This window comes from Glycine soja, chromosome 2, assembly GCF_004193775.1.
Source record: "Glycine soja cultivar W05 chromosome 2, ASM419377v2, whole genome shotgun sequence".
NCBI classification, from domain to species: Eukaryota; Viridiplantae; Streptophyta; class Magnoliopsida; order Fabales; family Fabaceae; genus Glycine; species Glycine soja.
In genome coordinates, this window is record NC_041003.1 from 44,929,009 (window position 1) to 44,954,188 (window position 25,180).

A 25,180-nucleotide genomic window follows, 5' to 3' on the forward strand; every position below is an offset into this window, starting at 1 on the left:
TACAAAAAAAGGTCTAGAAAGCATAAATAAACATATGATTACGTCATGCACGCATACCCCTAATGGAAAAGCAAGAAATTAAACTAAGAACCTTCGGCGGCATTATATCTCATTTCTATAAAGACACAAACATTGAATATTCACCCTACATGTGGCATATGAATGAGAACAGAATATCAATACTCACCCTAAAGATAGTTATACTTTTGGCCATTCAAGTCAACAATAGGATGCTTCAAGCCAAGGCTTCAACCATTATTTCTTCATGACTTGCTCATCCAAAACATGTTCATGTCAACCTTCTCTCTCTCTCTCTCTCTCTCTCTCTATATATATATATATATATATATTAACATTTAACACCACACAAAAGGGAAAAAAAAATCAACCAAAACAAACTTCAAACATAACTTCTTTGTGAACCAAATTGATATTATGGCAGACCCTCAGAAAATTCACCCTGTGCACCATGATGTTGAGGCACAAAACCACCCTTCAGCACCATTGGTGCCAAGGAGCATGTCCAAATCTGATGCAGGTGATCCACAACGAGTAGTAGTACAACAACAACAACAAAACATTCCTCTGAAGCAAACCAAGCCACCACCGAAGAAAAGAAGAAGCTGCTGCTGCAGGTTCTTCTGTTGGCTAATAAGCATATTGCTGATTCTGATAGTGGCAATTGGCATCACTGTTGGAATACTCTACCTTGTCTTCAGGCCAAAGCTTCCAAAGTACTCGGTGGACGAACTTAGAGTCACACACTTTGATCTTGCAGACAACAACAGCTTATCAGTGACATTCAACTTGACAATAACCGCCAGAAACCCCAACAAAAAAATTGGAATAGACTATAGGGGTGGCAGCCACATAAGTGCTTGGTACATGGACACAAAATTGTGTGAAGGGTCTTTGCCAAAATTCTACCAAGGTCACCGCAACACCACGGTGCTTAGCATCCCTCTTACTGGGAAAACGCAGGATGCTACCGGCTTGCAAAGTACCCTTCAGAATCAGCTGCAAGAAAGTGGGAATGTGCCTCTCAATTTGAAGGTGAAGCAGCCTGTGAGGATCAAGCTTGGGAAGTTGAAGCTGTTCAAAATCAAGTTCAGGGTTAGGTGCAAGATTGTGGTGGATAGCCTTAGTGCTAATAGTTCTATCAGAATTCAGAGTAGTAGTTGTAAATTCAGGTTTAGGCTGTGATTTTTTTTTCTTATCATTATATAGCATATTCATTATAGGAGGATATGCTAATTGCTTTGTTACTATTTAATTTGTTTCGTTTCTTTTATGGTTTCTCATAGAGATTTCTTTTTAGATGGATTTTTCTCTTGATTTCCATCACCACTTTGAGATACTGTTCTTGTACTTTTGATTCTGGTTTTTCAGCCAGTTTTCCTACATATTATTACATATAGCATATATTGATATCCTACATGTTTAATGCTGAATATTGTTAAACTTTTAGAGACTAGATCTGAACTCACATGAGACAATAGCTAACAATTTTTTGGATATTTTTTCGTATGTTCATGTAAAATATAAAATGTAAATTTGTAGTGTTGATTTTACGACTTTAAATGGTTTTCGCCTCCTTGGCATGAAGAGATTTTTTGAACAAAGGTTAAATATTAACACGATTTTGCACTCTTTGTTTTGACTGTTCTAACTCAATGTCCAAGAAATAAGAGAAGCCGCGTACTCGTTTTCAATCTTTTATTTTGTTTTACACGTTTAAATTGATTTATCTAATCAGAGATAAGTAATTCTAACAACTGATTTTGATGTTAGGTGGCTTAAAGTATACTCGAGATATCAACAAGATACTGTACTAGATATCACCTCGTTTCGTACACTGATTCGGACCAAACTTCAAAAGCCTTACGAACTCAATAGCATTATAAATATGAATAGCTTAAGGCTGCTAATCTTAGTCAAAAGGGAATTAAATTTATTAATGAAAAAGACACTTCTATATCTATTCAATTATTTCATCTTATTAGTATCAGATTGCGTTAATATTCGATTAATAATTTTTATCAAGGTTATCGTTGATATAGTGATTAAGATGTATTACCTATCTTCATTACCCGGCTTAAAATCTTAGGTCAGCAAGTAGAAACACTATCTTAAAGATTCGATACCAATGTAAGAATTAGGATGCTCACAATAGATCAATTTCTTCAGGAAAAAAAAAACTACCCTATTACAAAAACTAGTTCATTTTCAATTTATTAGCTTGATTAATGGATCATCAACTGGTAAACTATGACAAAAAATTATCCATAAAAATTGAACATAGTATTGAAAGTTTACAACACTTAAACATATTGTTCAATCAATTAAGTTAAACTTCTTTTGTACTAGGACACAACTTATACATTGTTAATTAATAAGTTAAATTTTGATATTTTATTAAATTTTTTACATTATCAACCAATTAAAAGTTATCTTATACATAACTAATAATTATAAAAATGAATAATTTTTAATTTAAATGATAGCTTAGGATTGAATAATAATGTAAAAAACTTTTACACTAAATATAATTATCTTAAAAAAAACTATTGAACGACGTAAAAAGGTAGCTTGAAATGTGTTTTAATCATTTTTCGATAGAATTACTAGTCTCACTTTTTTACGTTTAACTAGGGTGCAGTTCTCATTTCTCTTCTCTTGTATTGTTGTACACACGCACCAAAAGAATAGGAAAGGTGCAGAAACATGCTGTCTGACATTGCAAGAGGAGAATAAATTTGATTTACACATTTTTTTCAGGGTTAGCATACAATTTTATTTTTATAAGCAAAGGTTGCCATACAAATTAAATTGGTAAAAATGTGATTTATATCAATACATCACATTATATGGTATTTCACTGTCCAAAAGAAAGACTTTGTTTACTTCATATGCTAACAAGGGAAACTAGATAGATCCTTCAAAGATAACTGGAAGAGTGTTCGTTCTCGATCAAAACAGAGACAAGTGAACGATTTAACCTTCAATTGGAACACATAAAAAATGTGCAGTATCTTCAAAGCCATATCTTTGGAGAAAGCACTCTGCTATAGCATAGAACCATGCCCACTTCATAGGAAAACATGCACAGTATAGCACAAAATATTATTATTATTATTATTTAACATTTAACCAGTCTTGTTGCATCTTGTGGTTATACTTTTCGGATTTAATTTGTACGGTAACCTGAAAAAATGTGTAAATCATATTTGTTGAACACATGCCGGACATTTATCACATTACTGATAAATACCGGAAAGTATAACCACATGATAAATGCCGGAAAGTATAACCACAAGTTTTAATTTGTATGCCGTATTTATACATGACGAACAGTATGCTTAACCAAAATGGATAAATGGCCTTGCTAAATAGTGCCACCAATCTTTCTTTTATGTTCTAACTCGGTAATGAAAAAAAGCATAGATCTCTTTTCATTCCTCTGCGTAATGACAAGTGGTTATACTTTCAGGCATTTATCACATCAGACCATTGTCATATTACTGATTAAAACATTATTTTGATAACTTGAAAGCACAAAAAGATTTTCACTAATTTAAAGTTATGACATTACCTTCATGAAGTAAGAATGCCACGAAGAGAACCAACAGTGCCTCGTTTTCTTGCCTGCAGCGCAATATGTAAAACGTTAAGATAGATACTCAACGAGTCAAGATTAAATATAGCCCTTATCTTTCTCTCTCTCTCTCTCTTTTGGGGAGGGTATGGGAAGAGTATTAGACTCACCTCATTATGAAACATGTCATCTGCCATAGCTTCCATTTTCTTTTGCCTTTTCTCCTTCTTCACAAGCTCAGTCACATCCTCGTTCCCACAGTCAGAGTCCCTGGGGAAGAAAACAAATGAAATATAACATAACCTATCACTAGGAGAACAGAAATGAAGTGCAGACTAGCTAGATTTTTGTTTGAAATAACATCAGATTTAATATTACTCTTACTTGTATGGATATTTTCCAAATGGAACAAGATTGTCAAAGCTATTACCGGATTGAGTTTGTGCCTGCCATTCCATTTAAAAGAAAACTGGACCGATTAGGCACATGTTTCTTGAACTGTGACACTAATCATATATGTTAAAATTCAATAAAAAACATTGCACGAAGCAATAAGGTTTGTTGGAATATAGATGCCAGACAAAATTCAATCAGAAAACCAAAACATGTCAGGTTTCATTTTTCTATGATAATTGATAAGCTCCTTGTAAGCAAGACATATGGCACCAAAACCACATACCTTTCTGAAGTGTTTAAAATTTGGAACACTGCTGTTTGGTGCAGTACTTATGATAGTACAAATGTTTGTATCTCGAACAACTAAATATTGGCTGTAAACCATATCTGAATTTCCACTTTCATAATCATCAACCATGCCTTTCTTTATTTTGATACCATCATTAGCATTCCTGAAGCTGGTAGAATGTGATCTGGCAGAAGCACCATCCAAGGATGTTTCAGTTTTTGCATGTTTAATGTCATGCAATCTGGTTGAAACATCATCTGAGGATGCCTCTATTCTTTCATGTTTTCTCTTATCCAAAGGGTCAGAATCATCATATAATTCTTCTGTTTTTCCATATTTTACATTATTGCCATTGCTGAATGCATCATTTGAGGGGGCTGGTGTGGCTGTTTCAACTTCAGTATCTGAATCTGCTACAATCGTCTCATCTGTAGAGCATGATGATGAAACTAGTACTGCAACAGCACGCAGAGCTTGTTAACTCACTGGTGTGCAGATTTTGTCACTAAGCATGGAGTTTAAATTTAAGCTTTTCAAATGAAAAATATGTTTGAGGAAACATTTTAAAAAACTACATGTTTCCCCTTTCAACATTGGATTAATAACTAACTGTTTCATTATTTGAAAAAAGTATTGCATTAACCATGCCAATCTTTAAATTATCCCTTTCTATCAATATTCTGTCCACTCCACAACAAAAGGAATATGTGCCACTGTCAAGATAACATGCTGATTTATTTGACATAATACGTTGATTTAACCCCTACAATGAGGGATTGTATTATAGAATCTCTGCATTTGTTAGTTGATTTATTACCTGTAATTAGATATTTATTTTCTGATTTGTGCCAATGCTTCTTCTTTCTTTAATAAAATGTAATTATATGCAAGTGTGTGCACACATGTGTATTCAGTGCTGAAGTGATCAAGAAATTCAGATATCTAGACTGATCTTAAGTTTCAAAGTGTTCATCTCATTCCTACAAATGTATGCATTTTTGTTACTAGGTTTAATGAAAGGATATCTTGATTAAGAAAAACCTAGCAGAGAAGCTACATCAGAGAAGATGCAAATTAAAACTTCTAAACCAGAGCAACTATATGCCTAGGTCAGTGTAATAGGCAATTTCTTGAAAAGTTGGCAATGCCATAATGTTATTTTCTCCCCATCCCCCTCTTTCTGAGACCCAAATCACACTTACAATGAAATCATGAAGAAGTGAGCTCAGAGCTAAACACATTCATATTAAATGATCATTATATATAAATGGAAGTTAACTTCTTTGAAAAATTGAATCTTCTGTTTGCATAAAACAGCAAACAGAAAACAGAACCTATTATTAGTACCAATAAACCAGAAATAATTCATGTTGTGGAATTCGAGTCTCAAACACCATTTTACATTCAGCAGCAGCAAACAAAGGAATAAGAAAGTGAAGAAAAACAGTCTAATTTTGAAATACTGATTTAGGTACTTCATTTATAGGGAATAGAACAAAAGTTTTGGACAGTGCAAATACATTACTTGAGAATTGATATTAAGAATACTTACAGCATGGTGATTTCAAAATAGACAGATCTAACTGTCCACTGAAAGCAGCACATATTACATCCATCTCAGTCACTCTAAGCAATGAACTTAGTTTATTGAAGAGATTAGACTTGCATGCTGGTCCTCCTGGGATGACACACACCACACGATTATCCTCTCCATAATCTGTACCCTACAAGAAATAAATGAGAATTACCGTACCGAAGTACATAACTTTTAAGTAAAGATAATCTGCCTGAGAATATCTCTAATGTCTAAAATATTGAAATCAGTGTGGTCAAGATGAAGTCGACTAGATGGGAATGGGATCATACGTCGTCATTGGACTTGGTTCAAAATCAAATTCTCAGGGATATATAGATCATCATGAAATCTATTTTAATAGTTTTCTACAATGTGCTTTTTGGTTTCCTTCTACCTCTATCCACAGGGTTAAAATCATACAAACTGCTCTCCTCAAGTCCCCACTAGTGCCAACAATGGCCTTTTTTGCATGTCTAAACCACCTTAACCAATTTTCTATCATCTTTACTTCCATAGGTGCCACACAAATATTTCTTCATATACAACAATTCTGTATCCCGTCTTTTCTTTTGTGGTCATACATTCATCTTAACATTCTCATTTCTATTACTCCCACTTTTTTTCTTTCATTGTCCCTCTAAAGCCCAACATTCACGACCATAGAATATAGCTTGTCATATAGTAATGCCATAAAACTTCCCTTTGAACTGATAGGTAATTTGCAGTCACAAATAACCCTTGATGCATTTCTCTATTTTAACCACCTAGCTTATATCCTATGTATGACATCTAAATATCCCCATTATTTTATGATATTGAACCAATATACTTAAACTTGGAATAGTGTAATATGACATCTTCAATTTTTACCTCTAAGCCAATTTCCTCTTGTTCCTCACTAAAATTGCAATGCATTATGCATATACTCTGTCTTGTTTGTACTCGAGCTAAAAACCCTTTGAGTTCAACATGTCTCTAAAGCTCAATTTTAATGTTAATATCCTCCCTTAGTTCCTTAATCAAAACTATATCATTCACTAAGTACAGAAAGAATTCATAACTGGAAAAGAAAGAAATGAAATACAAACTTGGCTATCTGAACAAAAATCTTCAGAGGAAACAACTTTTGCACCAGCCACTTCCAATAAAGGTTTTAGCTGATCCCCAAACTTATACTGCAAGCAAGAAAAAGAATTAAGAATATTGTCAAGATGAACTATGCTCCAAGAGTATCAAGATGATTCCATTTTATAGTTTCTATAACCCCTGCAATCTGTTTCTGCATACTTACATGTGAACATTAAAAAAAAATCCAAGAATAAAGTACAGAAAATGTGTACTATAATACTCAAGTTGGGTTTTAGAGTGAGTATAAAATACTTTGGGTAACAAATACCAAATGCTCAGATTCCAACAAAAAAGTGTATCCTTTCAAGCAATCTTCACGCATTCTGGGGTCAGCAATTTTAATAGATTCTCCTTCCACTGACACTGTTGGAATATATCTGCTTGACAAGGAAGAGGGGGTAGAGAAGAAAAAGAAGACAAAGAAAGCTTTATTTAACTGGTGTCAAGGTCATGGAATATAAAGCTAGCAGAACCAAACTCCAAAGTCAAAGCAATACTCACGAATGACAGCTAGGAATTTCAGTGCTAATGTTCTTTTTTGCAAAAAACTATGCAGGGAAGGGAACAAACAGACACAAGTTAGACTTTAAACATGAGAGAAAAGGTTCTCTACTGGTTGCAGACTAAGCCCTTCAATCAAACTTCACACTTCTAGACTATAAATTAGATAACGGTTTATGCTTGATTAGTTGTTATGATAAATGAGTTTTATCACTATTATCATTGGTAAGGATTCAGAACACAAATGATGATGTACAATTCAGGGTCTATGCTGCTAGCAAACACAAAATAACTAGCAAACATGTAAAATGTTGTAGACTCATAGTGCATTACTCTAATCTTTAAAGTAGATAAGATCATGAGACTCTTATGTAAAGAACATAGCCCACAAGCTAAATGAAAAATTATGATTGTGGTTGTAACTTAATTCTGAATTGATTCTTAGCAAATTGTTCCTACAATTTGGGAAGGTAGCAGAGGTCCAAATATATTATTGCTGTGGGTAAACTGTAAAAGAATCTTGCAGCATTATATCCATTTACATCAACTCCCCTTTTACACAACCTATTCTATTGTAGAAAAATGCTATGTCAATCTTAAAAGATTTTATTTAAGATGTTAAAAAATAACAAAACAATCAAGCATAAAATACAAATGACAAATATGTAAGCAACTAACTTTCATGTCATTAAATTATGAATACGAGTGATCACTTGACTGTAACAAATTAATAGTACAATTTAAATTTAAGAACCAATACGTAAAACTAAATGCTTCTATACCTCAAGCCAATTTTTGAGAACACAAGATTTTTTGGTCACAACAGCATCAACAAGATCCTTCTTCAATGGCATGAGTTGATCCACCAGCACATGTGTGCACCCTTCACCTAAGGTATGAGTAATACCAGCACCTATATTGAAAGTAAAAGTTGGTCAATATTCAGATTCACATGAAGACAAGAGTCTAATGCTTCAAGCAAAATTATTTTTCCTGTTTAAAGAGAAAAGCACAGTAAATTTATAACTCATGTTACAACATGGCATAAGATTTTTGAATAACTCATGTTACAACACATGTATTCATGAATTATAAGAACTGAAGAACCCTCACAAGTTTTTTCCCCACTGACCAATTGATGAAATTTTCTCTTCAAGGGATCGATCCACTTTATTTGAGGAACAGATGAAAAAAACGAGGGGTACATGGCAAAACCTGTCAGATTAAATTTGCAAGCATTTAAGCAGACATAAGTAGGAAACAGACAAATGTAATGAGATTGCATGTCCCTACACAAACCCAAATCTAGAAAAGTACTGCAACAGTATTTTCTAAAAATTAAAAGTCAATGACACAAAATAAGGAATAGAAGCACACTGAAGAGATAGTTAACATACTTGTAGGTAGCAGTACCAGTGCCAAAAGAAACAAGGTCACCATCCTCTAATGCTGTATCTTTGTTTGGTAGCTCATGAACTTTTTTCTTGGCCCCATCATTCTTGCTAATAAATGTCCCATACTTGGAGCAATCTCTAATATGTATACTGTGTGACAAATGAGAACGTTCATTTGGTAAAGGATTTACCGGGTTCATTGTATTAACAACTATTTCTGCGTGAACCCTAGAAACCCCTTTATCTTTAGTGATTATTACATCACAACCTGTAAGAAGTTAGTAGCAAGTTTATACAAAGCATCATCACGATATCCCAAAAAACCAATAAAGAGTAATTATTACAGGAAAAAACTTTTAAAATGTGAAAAAAAAAACATAGAAAAAAAGCAGCAAATTACCATAAACATCCATTCCTAAAAGCCCACCAGCATTTCACTTTTCTCTATAGGGATAAAACAGTTTTAGCTTTAAAATTATGTTATTTTATTTGCTTTTATTTCAGTTGCATGGTTTTATAGTCCTGTGAAAAGGAGGAGAGGAGACCAAGAAGGACGATGGAGGAAGTTGTCAAGAGGGATCTCATGGTAATAACACCTCTGAAACTTTGGTCTTAAATTGAGCCAAAACTGTCGAATGTCATCATTTGATCCATGTAACTGACTTCATCCAGTGGGATAAGGTTTTTTTTTGTTGTCGTATTGTATCTGCTTTCATTTCAGTTAATTGGCTTCAACTGCACCAATACTTTATAATGATTCTGTTATTGTTCCTGAATCAGGACAATGACAGGCATGGCTGTAATTTATGGTACAAACTTCAAAGTTCTGGAGGTAGAAATGATTCCTAGGCCTCCACATAACAATTAATCTTGAGTTTTTGATGGAAACAACTCTCTTCTGCTTGGTAGTTGTAGATGAAAATCTGGCATGGGCTACAAGTGGACGGAAATGGTAGAGAAAACAGAAAACAAATTGTGGTATTATCTAATATACCTCAGCCACATAAAGAGCTGCAACAGGTGGACCAAGTCCCATTCCAGTACCAACAAATAACCTTCCCAAAAGCATGCCCCACAAAGTTTTTGCTATTACACTGCAAAAGTTGTGAATAATAAGTTTACACCTTTATCTGCTGTTTTATTGTGATTGTAAGGACTTTTTTTTTCCTTCTTTCTCATTCACCCTTTTCCCTTGCATTATCTAATTTATCTTCTTTTTTTTTTTTTTTTATAGAAAACACCTTGGAATAGGATGACATTAATTTGGAGCATAGCCTTTGTATATCTTTTGCAACAATAAAATGCAAATTTTATTGCATAAGAATGCAAGGCAATACAAATAATGAAAGAGAAATTAATTTACAACTTATGCTCACTACTAGAAAAATGGTATTTTACGACACGAGCACTACGACGGTTGCTGGGGAAACGTCTTAGAAAGTTATGCGGTGGTTTTTTTGTAATTATTCGAACAATAAGTGGTTTTTACAACATTAAATCTAAGACGGTTATATAAAATCGCCTTAGAATGTTATGTACAATTAATTTTACGACGGGTTTTTAAAAAAACCGTCTTAATTGGTTTGGATTAAAACAAATCTCTCGCGCTGAACCTCACCTCTTTCCCCTTTCGCGCTTAAACCTTGGTTGTAGCTTCTAACCCTAGTGTCAGCACGTCCTGTTGGTTGAAGCACCTCTTGCCTTTTCGCCCTAAAACCTCAGTGCCTCTAGGTTTTTTTTTCAAACCTAGTCGCGGCCACGACAAAGTGTGTAGTGTAACATCAGCGCCTCTAGGTTTTTCTTCTAACCCACGGTCATCATTTTCGCGTTGAAAGCTCAGCACCTCTTGCCCTTTCTTCAAACCTCACCCCTGCTTGATTCTGTTCCACAGCCTCTTCGTTCCCTCTGACGACTTCAACCTTCCCAGCGTCGGGAGGGTTCCATCGGTCAGGTTGATTTCATCATTCGTAAGTTGGGGGAGTCCAACCGTGGACAACGACAAGCAGCTGCGACCTCCAACCTTACCTGCAAGTGGGGTAAAGTCATTGCTTTTTCAGCCTGATTTTATATTTCCAAAATAAATCTTTCTATATTATTGTTTGCAAAAATTCCCCATATTCACAGTCTCTACTATTTTTTTAAAGAAAATATCTACTTTTTTTCTGATATAGTTTATGTACCTTACTGCTTCTTTGTCAACCTGCTCATGATTTCAAGTATCTTCGTGTTCGTGTACATTCATTGGTGTTTATCAATCGATTCATGACTTGTTCTGAGCATTATGAGGCCAAAAGATTAAATACATTTTATCAAAGGATGCAGTATCAAAGAATGCTTTTTATATTCTGCTATTTTTTTTATTATATATTGATTCTATTACAAATTTCGCTTCTGAATCAAGGATTGCCGGCAGGGCTTTCGATTCAACGTCGGCAACAAAGACATTGGTCTGACTTCAAAGAAAACAGGTTAGCGAGTTAATTACTTACTTAGGTAGGTTAAGCTTGTGTTATTCGATGATGTGATTGTCCTTTTTCTTGTTTGAGAAGATGTGACTGCCTTGTTTCCTTTTGTAATGTAGTCTCTACTTGTAGTGACCATCTGTTATCCCTATATATGTCTGAATAGTTAGCTAATAAAATTAAAAGTTGCTAGATGGTGGATTCCATTCTTCCCAACATATGATGCCTTTTTGCCTTATAATAACTAAGAAAAACTAATTTCTTTTGTCAATGGACCTAAAGTTTGAGGTTTAGTTTAGTTGTTTTATTCTTAGATTCGTCCTGATGGGATTAATACTATGTAGTCTGGTGAAATGAGACTTACTATGACTGACAAGATTAGGGGCTGTAGTGTCTAAAATTCATAGATCAGAATAAAATTGAAGCTTACCTAAATCAATGAAGCTGAATGGTTTGGTTAGTGGATGCCTCACAAAGAAAGGAAGTGACTTAGCTTAGACAAAGACAAAAGGCTAATAAACTCCCTATTTACCATCTGACATTTGATTCTCAAACCCCACCCCACCTCTCAAACCCCACCCCACCTATTCATCTTCCAACTCACTCTCTGGTCTATGGTCTATATAGAGAGGAGAAGCCACAGCTAGAACCACCAAGCTTATGGCTGCTACTCTCTCATAAGAGGAAAACCTGCTCTTCTTGCTGCTATCTCCAAGCTCCATTCAGAAGGTAGATGATGAATTAATTACTTTTGTTATGCTAAAATGTGTGTATGGTGGAACTACCACCCAAAATAATAATGTGAAGAGAATCTTGCTTTTCAAAGCAAACATTAGCAAGAATTGGATACACCCAACTATTCTTTTTTCATTACTCATGAACTAATACTATGATAGTAGTCTGAAGACAAAACTTAAGATGCGGTTTTTTAAAGTACTTTTAATGTTGTTCTCTAATCAAAGTTGGTGTTTTACTTTATTGATTCACTTGATAAAAGTTTGAATTAAAGGTCAGCATAGGATAGGGAAGGACAATTCTATTTCTGATTGGAAAATAATAATAAAAGATCCTCAAAATCTGGATACGACTTAAGTTCTGTAGGTTCCAACATTTCTTGTTCCTTCATATACTCATATATCACTCCCCATCGATTTTTCAAAGGTGAAGAGCCAAAAAAGTTGTACAACAATACATCCTGGAAAAAGACACATAAGACCATTAAAAAATATACATAATATACAAAGTAGAAATGAATTAGATAAGATTCTTTCACAACCTGAAAGTCAAGGCCTTTGCACTCTAAAATGGTTAAAACAAGAGCCTGCTTCTCCACATAGTCTAAAACTTCCTTACGAGCAGAATCATCTCGTACCAAAATTACTTGCTCAGTACCAAAGCCAACAATCCCCCCCCCCCCACCCATTTTCACATATATATTATCTTGAATAATATTAAATCTAAAACTTTTATATTATAAAAATTCTATTTCAGACTATTATCTTCTAACAAAGCTAGCATGAATTTTTTAGCAACCATAAGGAACTTGTAATTAATTAGGCATGCAAGTACAAAACATGTGTGATAGGACAAAGCTATGAATGGCATGTTTAATTAGTTACTTGTTTGAGTGGTCTCGTCCGTTAATGCTGTTGTTCTAGAAAAACACTGTTAGTTTCTTCATCCTTTATGTGGGACCTGAGTGTTTGAAGCAATGCAGCAGTTTTAGCCCATGCAAATCGCTCTAGAGACTTCTTAGGCTCAAATATGTTGGCTAGCTGCTGCTATAAAGTAAGAAAATAGGAGACTTTCGTTGCTAAACCCAAACCCTCTAGTCTTGCTTCCGTGTACCACCTAATATACACATGATGTTGCAAATATTAGATGTTTATTTGGTTGTTGCTTTCATCAAAGTAGCATATAAATTAGTACAAAAATGAAGGGGTTCAAACAACCTTGAGGATTTACACAGACATTGAGTATGGTTGAGTGGGTCTGCCATTCTCTTACTTTTGAGTCTATGTGGGCTATTATTGGGCCAGTCAGTACCCATGCCCACTGCACCGTAATTATTTCTTTACTCTGCATTCTGCAAACACACCACAGCGCACATGGTATGCTCCATGTAATTGAGACAATAGGATAATTTATTTATTTTATCTATCACTAGTTATTTTAGAACAGGGACATGAATTAATAGTTAGTTTTTCCAAAAGCATCACTTGCAATCCTCACCTAAGTTTTTACTTACTTTCTATATATCCAAAACAAAATTCATGTGATTATTATTTTATTGAAAGGCTTAATTATGTTTATCGTCTTTAAAATTTAGGGTGAATCCAATTCTGGTTCTCAAATTTTAAAAGAAAAAATATCTTAATCTCGCATATGACTGTGCATTGTATTAAGGCCATCTCATACTATGATTGTGCATTGTATTAGGGAAAAATGTTTCCATATATGTAGTTTTTAGTAATGTACATCAGTAAGGTACACTAGACTATTTTGTCAACTTTTTATAAGCAGCTTGCAACCTTCTAGTGACTGGTATATATATTATTTAATTGCGGTGGAAATGTGGTCTATGCAGTAACAAATTTAACTTTGTCTATTTATTATTTTAGGCCAAATTTGACATACCTGAAGGTTTAACTGCGAAGAAGAAGGTTATGTCCACCGTTGGGACCAGATGGAGGCAATTTAAGTCCTCCCTGACGACCAGATATGTATATGCTGAGAATGACGATGAACAAAACAAGGATCCATCTGCTAAGTATGGTATTGATCGAAATACATGGGAAGAATTTGCAAAGACTCGACAGACCCCTACTTGGAAGGTTTAAATTTCAATCTTTTTACATAACATTTTAATTACGTAATTTAGTTGTTAATGTCAAACATGTTTGAGTTGTATGTGAAAATGCTGACAGGGAATACGCAAAAAAGCACAGGAAATTCAAAAATTCAATGAATCTCCCCACGTACTCTCTCGTGGAGGATACGATGTGCTTGAAAAAAAATTAATGGCCGAGAAAACAAAGTCAAGACTGAATGAAGGTGACAATAGTCAAAATGCAGATATGGTCGTCGACCCTCCATCCCCTATTGCGAGACATGAGAAGTGGAAAAAGGCTAGGACAAACAAATTTGGACAAATGACATCTGCAGCAGCTCAAGAAATCGCAGACAAAATTGTAAGTTCAATATATGCCACAATTATAAATTGTAATTTGTAACCATAACAACGAGTTAATTTGTTGTCAATGTCATAGGATGAATTACAAGAACAAGCTAAACAGGGAGCTTTTGTCCCACATGGTCGTCAAGACATCCTAAACACTGTCATTGGTCGTCCAGAGCATCTTGGACGTGTTCGTGTCGGTGGACATGGTGTGACCATAACCAGCTACTTTGGACATGCTTCTTGTGGGTCCCACAGTTCTTCGCCTGCGATCACCGCCGAAAGATTGGTTGAAATCATACAAACTATAAAGCAAGAGGTGAAGAAAGAGGTAGAAGACGAGAACAAAGACCGTATGGACAAGATGAAAATGGAGTTGGATGCGATCAAGAGTGAATTATCCCAAATTCATACGCAACAGTCAGCTCCCCCAAGATCGTCTAACCCTGACGTATTTGTTGCACGTGTTAGCACGAAAGAGAGTTGTGCTGAAGCTGCTAATAATGCTGTTGGTAATGAGCGGTCTACATTTGATACATGTAGTATGGGCTTTTACATTGTTTGTGGTGATAGTACACAGCTGGTGGCAGGGGGAAAGGTCTTTGGAGTAGGTGGCATGATACACATTGTTGCTTATGGAGATGATGTAGTAAGGGTGTGTGTTGACACTGTATACGATGGTGAAGCCATTGTCCCGTTACCCACTTCAAAGATTCAGTATGTCAAGGACGCCGTGAACTCATTCATTGGATGGCCCAGACATCTAGTGAAACCTTTATCTTATGTAAGTAATATAATAATCCCCCTACCAAATTGTCATTTGAATACACACTTGTAATATTTGTTAAGTTTTTGATTAAATTTAATATTTATTTTCTTGTACCACTTAGGATTCTGACCTTAATGTGCGGAAGCCAGTTGAACATAGTAGTGATGCAAAGCTTGCGGGTGAATCCGATCCATTAGGAGAGTTGATGAAGATATTGTTTTATGTGTACCAGAATCCAGTGGAAGTGTCGTGGGAGGCGAACCAATTTGGACTTCATGATATTGGGGCAAAATTTTACATCACACATGCAGATCTAGCGGAAATAATATCAGGTGACAAGTGTTTAAACATAGCGATACTACAATTGTGGACCATGTAAGTCATTTTCCTGCAACCTTTATGTTTGATTACCTGATAACCATTATTTTTAAATCTAAAACATTTAAAATAATCATGACTTGTCTTCCAAATAGATTTATGAATGAGTGCGGTAGAAGCAAAGCTGATCAGTCACTATATGGTTTGCTAGAGCCTCAATCTATACAAAATGCTAAGGAAAGACGTCAACAATGCCAACAATACATTGAAACATGGGTCAAGGAATCACAAAGGCAGTTGTATTTAGGAGCTTACTTGCATCAGTAAGTTCAATTGTTCTTCGAATTTAAGTATTTTTTTGTTGTTGTACAATTCTGTTATTATAATTGTCCAATTCAGGGCACATTGGCAACTATTTGTTCTCCACCCAAGGGAAAACACGGTCGTTTGGTTTTGTTCTCTGAGGAAGAAGCATGATATTAACATCAAAGGCGCAATTAACAGGTTCTATTCAAATATACAAATCATGGCATCCTTTAGGTTGTAATTGTTGTTACATATACAACAAAAATGGTTGTCATATATATGCTATTTTTTTTTAACTAGTGCAATGAAGACAACAACCAGTTCTTTTGAAGGCATGTCTAATCAAGGTGCACCTCGGTGGGTTGAACCCAAGGTAATCAATACTTGTTTGTAATGAACCGTTTGTACATCTTTAAGTGTTGAATGTTAAGTAACTATTAAAAATGTTATATGTAGAGTAATGTGCAAAGTGTAGGGTTTGAGTGTGGATATTATGTCATGCACTGGATGTGGTGCATCGTGACTGCCGGTTTGAAGGATGGCTGGCACAAGGTAAACATAATGCATGGAGTTACAATTGTAACTTTGGTTAATATTTGTTAAGTTACTAATAATTTTATCTAATGTTAATTTTGTAGTGGTTTTCTGATGGCTCATCGTTAGACGTGGAGGTCATCACAACAGTTCGATAGAAATGGACAACTTACTTTTTATCTTTTAGGAAAAGCAGTTGCTAAATTTGATTTGTATTATGTACAAGTACATTTTTCCTGTGGTTTCATCAAAGAATTAGAACAATTATGGCTACAATTTTGTATGTTGGATACATTAGAGGATCATTAATTCAAAAAAGGGTATTCAATTTGCATGGACTTATATATGTAGGATGCATGTCATTTGATGCTATTGTTCAGATTTCATTTGATGCTATTATTTAATTTGCATGGTCTGATTTAATTTATAGGTACCAGAGATCAATGTAAAAAAAATGCATCAATAAAACGAAGAAAATAAAAAAAAATTAGACATACAAAGACGATTCTCGAAAATGTCGTAAAATGATAACATAATGTAGACCTACAAAGAAGATTCTCATAACCGTCGTAAATTGGCATAACATACAAAGACGTTTCCCATAAAATGTCTTAGTATGCAGTCTTGACATGCCATCTAAGACGGTCATAAAAACCATCGTAAATTGTCATAACATACAAAGATGGTCTAAAAAACCGTCTTAAAATGTAAATTATGATTGTTACAGTTAAGACGATTTTCTAATAATCGTCGTAGACAATGCGCACCTACTAAGACGGTCATCGCAACCGTCTTAATATCCCAAAATTATCTGTAGACTTTAAGATGGTTATAGAAGAAACGTTGTAATATTTAGCACATACTACGACGGTTATTTTTAATCGTCGTAGTATTCAAAACTTACAACGACGGTTCCCATAACCGTCGTAAAATAGCTTATACATTTTCCGATGTTGACATTAACGACGGTTGAAAATCGTCGTGACATGGGTATAAGAACCGACTTAAAATCCAATTTTTCTAGTAGTGGCTGTTGATACCTCATTCCAGTCCCAATTATCATAGGTAAAGCACACAACTATAAGTTTCATACATTTTCTCTGCTGGGTCCCAGTAATTTGATTCAGGGGAAGATCTTGAAATGTTAGAATTTTTTTTACTATTTTTCTTTTCAGTTTTGCTTTTTTTTAGTTATTTTTTTTCCTTTTTTATATTTTTTCGTTCTTTTATGTTACCATTTTATTTCTAATTTTTCTTCTTTTTTTTTTACGTTTTATTCTTCTTTCTTTATGTTTTTATTTATTCTTTTCTTTTATTTTTTAAATTTAATGTTTGTTTTTTATTTACAGTTTTATAATTTATATACATATTAGCAGATAAGTTATGAAGTAGAAGATAAGAACCGTGAGTTGAGGTATACATGAATTGCACAAAGCTAGCACAATCTAAGATAGCCGATCCCAAGTAAGTTTCACTCACTTTTGATCCAACCATGAATTGTTTGTTGTAGATCTTTACTCTTTTTTTAAAAAAAAATTTGTTCAATTGTATTTTACCCTGATTTAATTTTTATTTTATATTCATTTTATGTATTTGTTTCAACGATTATTGCTGGATTGCATCTTAAATCAAATGGTCAAAATCGATTTCATGGAAATTGATAGTCATCAATATCAGTGCATTCCGGTTTTCATATGATTTTTTGTTTTTTCTTTTTACGTGTGACCATCGTAAGAAGTTTGCTCCGGAGGTAATTTGTTCACCTTTAATTTTTGCGATTTCCCTTTGATTTATATGGTAAGATTATGCAAATGGATGGTTTTCTGGAATATCTATTTCTACCGTATGAGAAAAGCGGCTTTTATCTTGAGTAGTCATGATCCTCCTATTGTTTAACTCTATTATATACTTTTTGCCATATGATTTCATTTGCTTGCAGCTTGGGATTGCTCTGCCTAGGTATGTACATATGCATTATTTTTGGAAGAAAGACTTGAATGCTTTCGGATTCTGAAGTATGATATTGAAGCTAATTGTCTACCCAAACCTGTCGAAGGGCAGGAGAAGGTAATTTCAATAAACCCATTATTATACTTTTTTTGTTACTTTGAGATGAGAAAAAAATTAACTCATTTTATTCAATAATCAATCAACCAATAAATAGGTAAGATACATCTAAACTGCAAAGCTACAAACTAGGGAAAATAAGTGTAATGTGCATAGTACTGCAACAACGTGCAGAGTGCTGCAACAACCCCCTACTTGGTAAACTTAGTTAATATCTAAAACTAATCAAATAAAACAAATATATAACTGCCAGTTAATTAATTAATTTCAACACTTTTAGGATAACTGATCAAGCTCTACTACTATGTTTACTTGATTTCTTATTAACAATTACTATATTCACTTAATTCTTTAATCTCCCCTAGCAATTAGGACATCTGTGTCAGTTTATTGTATATCAAAAGCTTTTATTTTTTTTAAAATTTAATGTTCTCTTATTTATATTTTTTTTTGTTGCAAAAGGGGGCATTTTTTTTATTGAATCGATATAAGCACACTTAGATCTAAGTATAAGAATTGGGAGGAAAAAAACATTGAAAAATCTTCAATTTGTGGAATTTTTCTGAGAGAATACAAATTTCATAAATGACAGTGTGATGGAGAACATAATATCTGTTCTGTGAGTATTTATTTTATTTGAGAATTTTTAATTTTGCAAAAAAAAATATTAAATAAAATTGTAGTATGTAATGTTTAATTCTATATTGGAGGTGGGTGAATTTGGCTTTATTGGACGACAAAGTAGCAGCAAAACATAAGCAGCATCCAAACATTTTTATTTGAAAGAAATTAATAATAGTGAAAGAAAAAAAATATTTTCTTAGCATGCTTGAAACGATTTGGATATTTGGCTTTGAAGCAAACTTAATAGCTATTGATACTGCCTGCAGAGCAGTCAATAGAAATTGTGTTTAGAAGCACCAGCAAAAAACTTGATTGATGCTATATGGGGGATCAAAATCTTGACTGGTAGGCTTGCATTTCTTGCATCCTAGAGAATATCTGTGACTAAGCAATCCATAGTCTATATTTTTTGCCAACTTAGGTATTGTCAGAGAAGAGTTCTTGACTGTAAATGCCACTTGAGGATCAAATGAAGCAGCCAAAACATCAAGTTTGGAGGGACCTAATTGGAGAGAGATGAGGTTCAAGAGGAGAAAGATGTCTTTACCTGGATTGAGAAGTGTTTCCATGAAAACCAATACTAAGACCTAGGGTGAATAGGGAATATTCCCTTCGTACCATAATTATTGTTGTCTTAGATTTTTTTTACACAGACCTAAGCTATCCATATTTATTATTAATCTGAGGAGATTACAGATTTTGTTACAGGAAAACTAATGCTCCCATCGAATCATATGACAAGCCTATATAGTTTGGAATAGACCAAATATTCATCATAATATCCTCATGCTGACGAGTCTATTTCCTCCTAGGTATGAATGAAAAAAAGGTGTGTAAAATCTTACTTCTCTCTTTACATTGTGGTCAATAAACTCAATGTCAAAATGCTTCTTAAATTCAGAAAGCAAACGCTCCTCCTATTTTTTGTTCCCATCAATTTTGTCAGCCAACATGACAGCATATACCTCCCATGGGAGTCTGCAAGGAAGCAACAACTACTTTTACCATGATTTATTTAATTCCGGCCTTTCTATTATGATTCTAAACTCAATACATAAGCAGTTGTAAAATGATTCAAAAATACTGTCAATTAATATGAAAATATAATGTTGGCCCACGGTTGGAGAAGGGTGATGGGAGGATGAAAGAGAGTAACAATTTACATAATTAACCTTATAATTATTAATTATTTTAGTCTTTGTTGTTCATCATTAATATTATAAGGTGTATAAGTGGAAAAAAACAATTAGTATTATATTGAAAAGCTAAAATAATAATTATATTAAGACTTATTTTTTATTCTTATATGACAATTATTATGAGATGGAGAGAGTAATATTTTCTCTAACTGTCACCCTTTTCCCTAGACAAAACTCATCTGATTGGGAGTGAAAAGCTTAGTTTGTCTTGAATATATGTATTCTGGTGTTGAAAATCATCAGTAGCATTTCAGTGGGTATTTTATCTACATGTTTTTGTCGTCTTCAAAATTAATTTGGATTTGGATAATAGTCATTTACTAATGGGTTGGTGTGGTGTAATTTGTTCTTTCTCTTGATAGCTGTGTCATGTGCTGGTGTAGTTTACAAACATTAGCCAACTTTTTTTTTGTGTGTGCGTGTGTGCATGCGTGGGTGGGGGTGTGTGTGAGAGAGGTTAGGACAATTAGTTAATTTAGTGGTAGAATTCTTCAGAGTTCTATGACTCGTCGTCTTGCAAGGAAATTAATTGACTATGGTGGAAGAAAATCAACACAATACGTTATTTACAATATTAAAATTGTCTATATTTATTATTTAAATTGGTTTGCATTGCCGATGGACATTGTTAAAAACTTCTAAATGCTTAATTGTGGATTTATTTGACTCACTATTCTTTGATTATTTGCATTTTTGAAGCAAGTTGCTTTATTTTGAATTGTGTTTGTTTTCTAAAGTCTTCATGCTTATTTGTCTTTCAAACAGGGGTGCAACAAGACTTATCGGATCTGCTTTTCAGTAGCTGTTGTATCAACTTTTTGTCAGGGTCTTGTTATCACTTTATAATAATCATGAAAATGTAATTCCTGACCTAATCTATCGTTCAGTGTTGGGTCATTATATCAATAGGATTAGTTAATTTAATATATTGTATGTTTTTCGAATGATTTTTACAGATTTTCTTTAATCATAAAATATATGGACCAATTTAACATATTTGTATCAATTATTATTACAACACTCTCAAAGTTTATATATTATTTCAAATTCTAAGGTTCAACAAATAAATTTACTTCTTAATCAATTCACAATTTTACTATTAAAACAAAAAAATATATATAACATAATGGAGTAACTTGTACTGTATGCACGAGTTATAAACTAAGTATCTTTTAAAAACAAAAGTTTTTATAAGAGTAATGATACAAAAACACTATTATTTTAAACATTCTCTCAATATTTTTTCTTTCTCTCTATTTCTTTTCTTATCACATACAAAATTTTATTATATTTATATTTTTTACTTTATTTCAAGGTGTTACATTGGGACTTGAGGTGACCACTAATCTTTTTCCTTCTTATAAATAGATGAAAGGAGTGCAAGTCAAGAACTACTACAATTTTATCCTAAGAAAAGAGAGCAAAAACAAATGGTGATATTTTGAAATCCAAAATTTTCAAACACTCCATCAATAACTCTTATTTTTCTTTATTTATTTCTTTCTATGTTATCAATTTTATCAACTACTTTTTTTTTTCTCTACTTCTTCTCTCAAGTGTCTACATTCGTTTGGGTGCCAAGATATATTTTTCCACTTACTAGTATTGAGTGCATAATGATATATAGGTTCGTTCGTGCAATGGTGTTGGGTTTAAAATTGGATAGTTGAGTACTGCACTAAACACCTAATATGGGGACACCCTACGTACTTTCTAATGCAAAGAATGAACTAATGGCACATGCCCCTAACATGCAAGAGAGCTAGACTGAATAATAATGTCAACCACTTTCAGACCAACCTTATCTAAATAATCAATTTCCCTGCCATCGGTAAATTCCCAATGTTCCAAAGTGAAGTTTAATACGAAAGGGCCTTGAATTTTTTTAGCCAATGGGAAAGGATGTATTTACATACAAGAGCTCAAATTATATTAGTATATATGTACCAACAAAAATATATCAGTATAAATTATATCAATTCTTACATTACTAATAACCTAAAATATAATTTAATATATCATTACATGTAATAAAATGTATGCATTATCTTAAATTTCAAATTATAACTGATTTATAAAAGATAATTGTAATACATATAACTAAAAGTGAGAGTGAAAATGACTAAAGGAGTTGAAACTAGAGAGGCCAATTAGTGCTTTATATATTTTATCGTTAGAAAATTTTCTTGCTCTTCTAAATAAAAATGCACTTTTTAATAAATAAAAAAAATAAGGCTAAGATCAATTTGGGTACACATTTTCAATCATATTTCATGGCTACAAATTAATTTTATAAAAGATAATTCTACTTGACTTTAAAATAAAGAGACTCTTTGGTTTTAGTCATGAACAATGTAAACTATCTTCTGACAACTCTTAGACTTAATTGACCGGATTAAATCTTAAATTTTCTTTTGTACTTTCACAAAATCTTGAAATGGACAGTATTTTGATAACATAAAATGTAAATTAAATTTCCATATGAAGACAAAAGATGTAAATTAAATACTAGCTTCTGTCAATGTCCCGGCACATATGGACATCACTATTAATTTATTCTTCATGATCTTCATAACAATTGAAATTCATTTATTAAAAACACACACACACGTACACCAACAAAACCAAATCTGCTGAATTCATAGACAAATTAATTCCACATTTCGTAACACCTGCATGTAAATGTAATCAAAATCTTGACTCATCCACCTTAACTCATTCAAACAACCAAACCAAAACCGGACAATTGAACTCTTTTTTAGACAAAGTGACAACAATTCCATTCTACATGCGACTAGGTATTGTTGGTTGTGGAGCCGCCAAGGACCCCATAGCCTGTGCGTCCATCCTCAGCACGTGCTTCTGAATCTTCCCCGTCGACGTCTTCGGCAGCGCCTCCTTAAACACCACCGTTTTGGGCACCATAAAGTGCGGTAACCTCTCTCTGCAAAACTCCACCACCTCCTTCTCCGACGGTGGCGCCACCAGCCCCTCCTTCAGCATCACAAACGCGCACGGCGTCTCCCCCCAGAACTCGTCCGGCCGCGCCACCACCGCCACCTCGTTCACCGCCGGGTGATCGTACAACACCGCCTCCACCTCCACGCTACTCAAATTCTCACCACCACTTATTATCACATCCTTTGACCTATCCTTAATCTCCAAATACCCATCCCCATGCATAACTCCAACATCACCAGTGTACAACCAATTATTTCTTATGCACCTTTTTGTTCCATCTGAATCCTTCAAATAACCTAACATAACACACGCGCCGCGGAAAACTATCTCACCGGAGGTTACACCGTCGCGCTTCACGCTAACTCCGGTGGCTGGATCCACCACGTCAACCTCCGTCATCGCCACCGTCCTCACTCCTTGCCTCGCCTTAAACCTCGCCCTCTCCGTCGCCGGAAACTTATCCCACTCCTTCTTCCATGCACACGACACCACCACTCCTAGTGTCTCCGTCATGCCATACCCGTGGCGAACCCTAAATCCTAACTTCTCCGCGCGAGTGAGGATCGCCGCCGGAGGCGGTGACCCGCCGGTGAGGACGTGAACCGGGTTCTTCACCGGCTCGGTTCTCGTTAACAGCAAGTTTAGAACAACCGGCGCGGCGCACATGTGTGTAACGTTGTGTGATTGGATCAAATGGTAGATCATTGGCGCGTCGATTTTACGCGGACAGACGTTGGTGCCGCCTGCAGCGGCAATCCCCCACGGGAAGGTCCAGCCGTTAGAGTGGAACATCGGTAGCGTCCATAGGTAAACCGGTTGCTTCGGCACGCACCAGTCTATGAGTGAATCTAGGGCCATTATGAAGGTTGCGCGGTGGGAGTGTACTACGCCTTTGGGAGACGACGTCGTTCCCGAGGTGTAGTTTAGGGTTATTGGGTCCCACTCGGAGTTGGGGCGGGCCCAGTGGAAGTTCGGGTTACCCTTTTTTATAAGGCCCTCGTAGGTGTCTATGACGTGTGCGAGTGAGACGGTGACTGCATCTGCATCGTCTGTGATAAGGACGAGGGAAGGGCGTGGCGTGGTTTTGGGGAAGTTGGATAAGGCGCGGAGGATGAGGGGAAGAGAGTGGGAATGGACGAAGACGAGTTTTGATTCGCTGTGGCGGAGGAGCACGGAGAGTATGTGAGGATTCAGACGGAGGTTGAGGTTGTTGAGAATGGCACCGCACATGGGAACCGCGAAGTGGAGTTCGTACATTGAAGGAGTGTTGGGAGAGAGAACAGAGATGACGTGGCCGCGTCCTAGACCGAGGGATGTGAGGGAGGAAGCGAGTTGGAGGCATCTACGGTGGGTTTGAGACCAGGTGAAGGAAGTGCGGTTGTAGAGGATGGAGTGGGAATCGCCGTAGACGATTGCTGCTCTTTCCAAGAAGGTGAGTGGAGTGAGGGGTGGTGAGTTTGCGGGGTTTGGGGTTAGGTCATCCATGGATCGTTATTGCCAATGCAAATGCAGTTGTCGAGAAGAGAATGAAAGTCTCGGGTGGGTGCTGTGGTTCTTAAATACTAAAGATTCATGCAGTGTGTGTGTGTGTGTGAGAGAGAGAGAGAGAGAGAGAGATGTGATGCAATAAATTGTGTTGCCATAGGGTATGGTCCAAGGTGAAATTGATTTAATGAAGTTCAGCATGAGTAGTTGTTGTCGATAATGTAATGTAATATCAACGTAACCAACCACATGCACTACAAAAGCCAGTGGCATTTAGGGGGCTGCTCCTTTCTGCTGTTTGTTACTACCTATATATTTGGTCGATCTTTATTGAACTTCCTATTTCAGCCATATGAATCTCTGCTTTTGCTGTTTAATAATGGATAAATAACAGGTTT

The 25,180-nt window shown here is 35.0% G+C and overlaps 3 protein-coding genes and 1 long non-coding RNA gene across 4 annotated transcripts; 2 read left to right on the forward strand and 2 right to left on the reverse strand.

The window, feature by feature from the left end:
• Positions 1 to 339: 339 nt before the first annotated feature.
• LOC114397567 (NDR1/HIN1-like protein 6) lies at positions 340 to 1,451 on the forward strand. Its single transcript, XM_028359666.1, has one exon. It carries the CDS (start codon positions 436 to 438, stop codon positions 1,201 to 1,203), a length of 768 nt encoding a protein of 255 aa, XP_028215467.1. The 5' UTR covers positions 340 to 435; the 3' UTR covers positions 1,204 to 1,451.
• Positions 1,452 to 2,783: 1,332 nt separating this feature from the next.
• LOC114376735 (nijmegen breakage syndrome 1 protein-like) lies at positions 2,784 to 9,292 on the reverse strand. Its single transcript, XM_028334985.1, has 13 exons — positions 9,280 to 9,292; positions 8,883 to 9,147; positions 8,618 to 8,700; positions 8,268 to 8,398; positions 7,486 to 7,532; positions 7,253 to 7,361; positions 6,945 to 7,031; positions 5,833 to 6,004; positions 4,275 to 4,735; positions 3,980 to 4,041; positions 3,766 to 3,865; positions 3,593 to 3,645; positions 2,784 to 3,087 (listed from the first exon to the last, which is right to left on the reverse strand). The coding sequence occupies exons 1-12, from the start codon at positions 9,290 to 9,292 to the stop codon at positions 3,595 to 3,597; spliced, it is 1,581 nt and encodes a 526-aa protein (XP_028190786.1). The 3' UTR covers positions 2,784 to 3,087; positions 3,593 to 3,594.
• Positions 9,293 to 15,575: 6,283 nt separating this feature from the next.
• On the forward strand, positions 15,576 to 16,079 carry LOC114371826. Its single transcript, XR_003658078.1, has 3 exons — positions 15,576 to 15,663; positions 15,762 to 15,929; positions 16,006 to 16,079. It is a non-coding gene; the product is annotated as an uncharacterized LOC114371826 (long non-coding RNA).
• A 6,754-nt stretch (positions 16,080 to 22,833) lies between these two features.
• On the reverse strand, positions 22,834 to 24,871 carry LOC114397575 (probable acyl-activating enzyme 6). Its single transcript, XM_028359678.1, has one exon. The coding sequence runs from the start codon at positions 24,780 to 24,782 to the stop codon at positions 23,121 to 23,123; it is 1,662 nt and encodes a 553-aa protein (XP_028215479.1). The 5' UTR covers positions 24,783 to 24,871; the 3' UTR covers positions 22,834 to 23,120.
• Between the last annotated feature and the right edge of the window lie 309 nt (positions 24,872 to 25,180).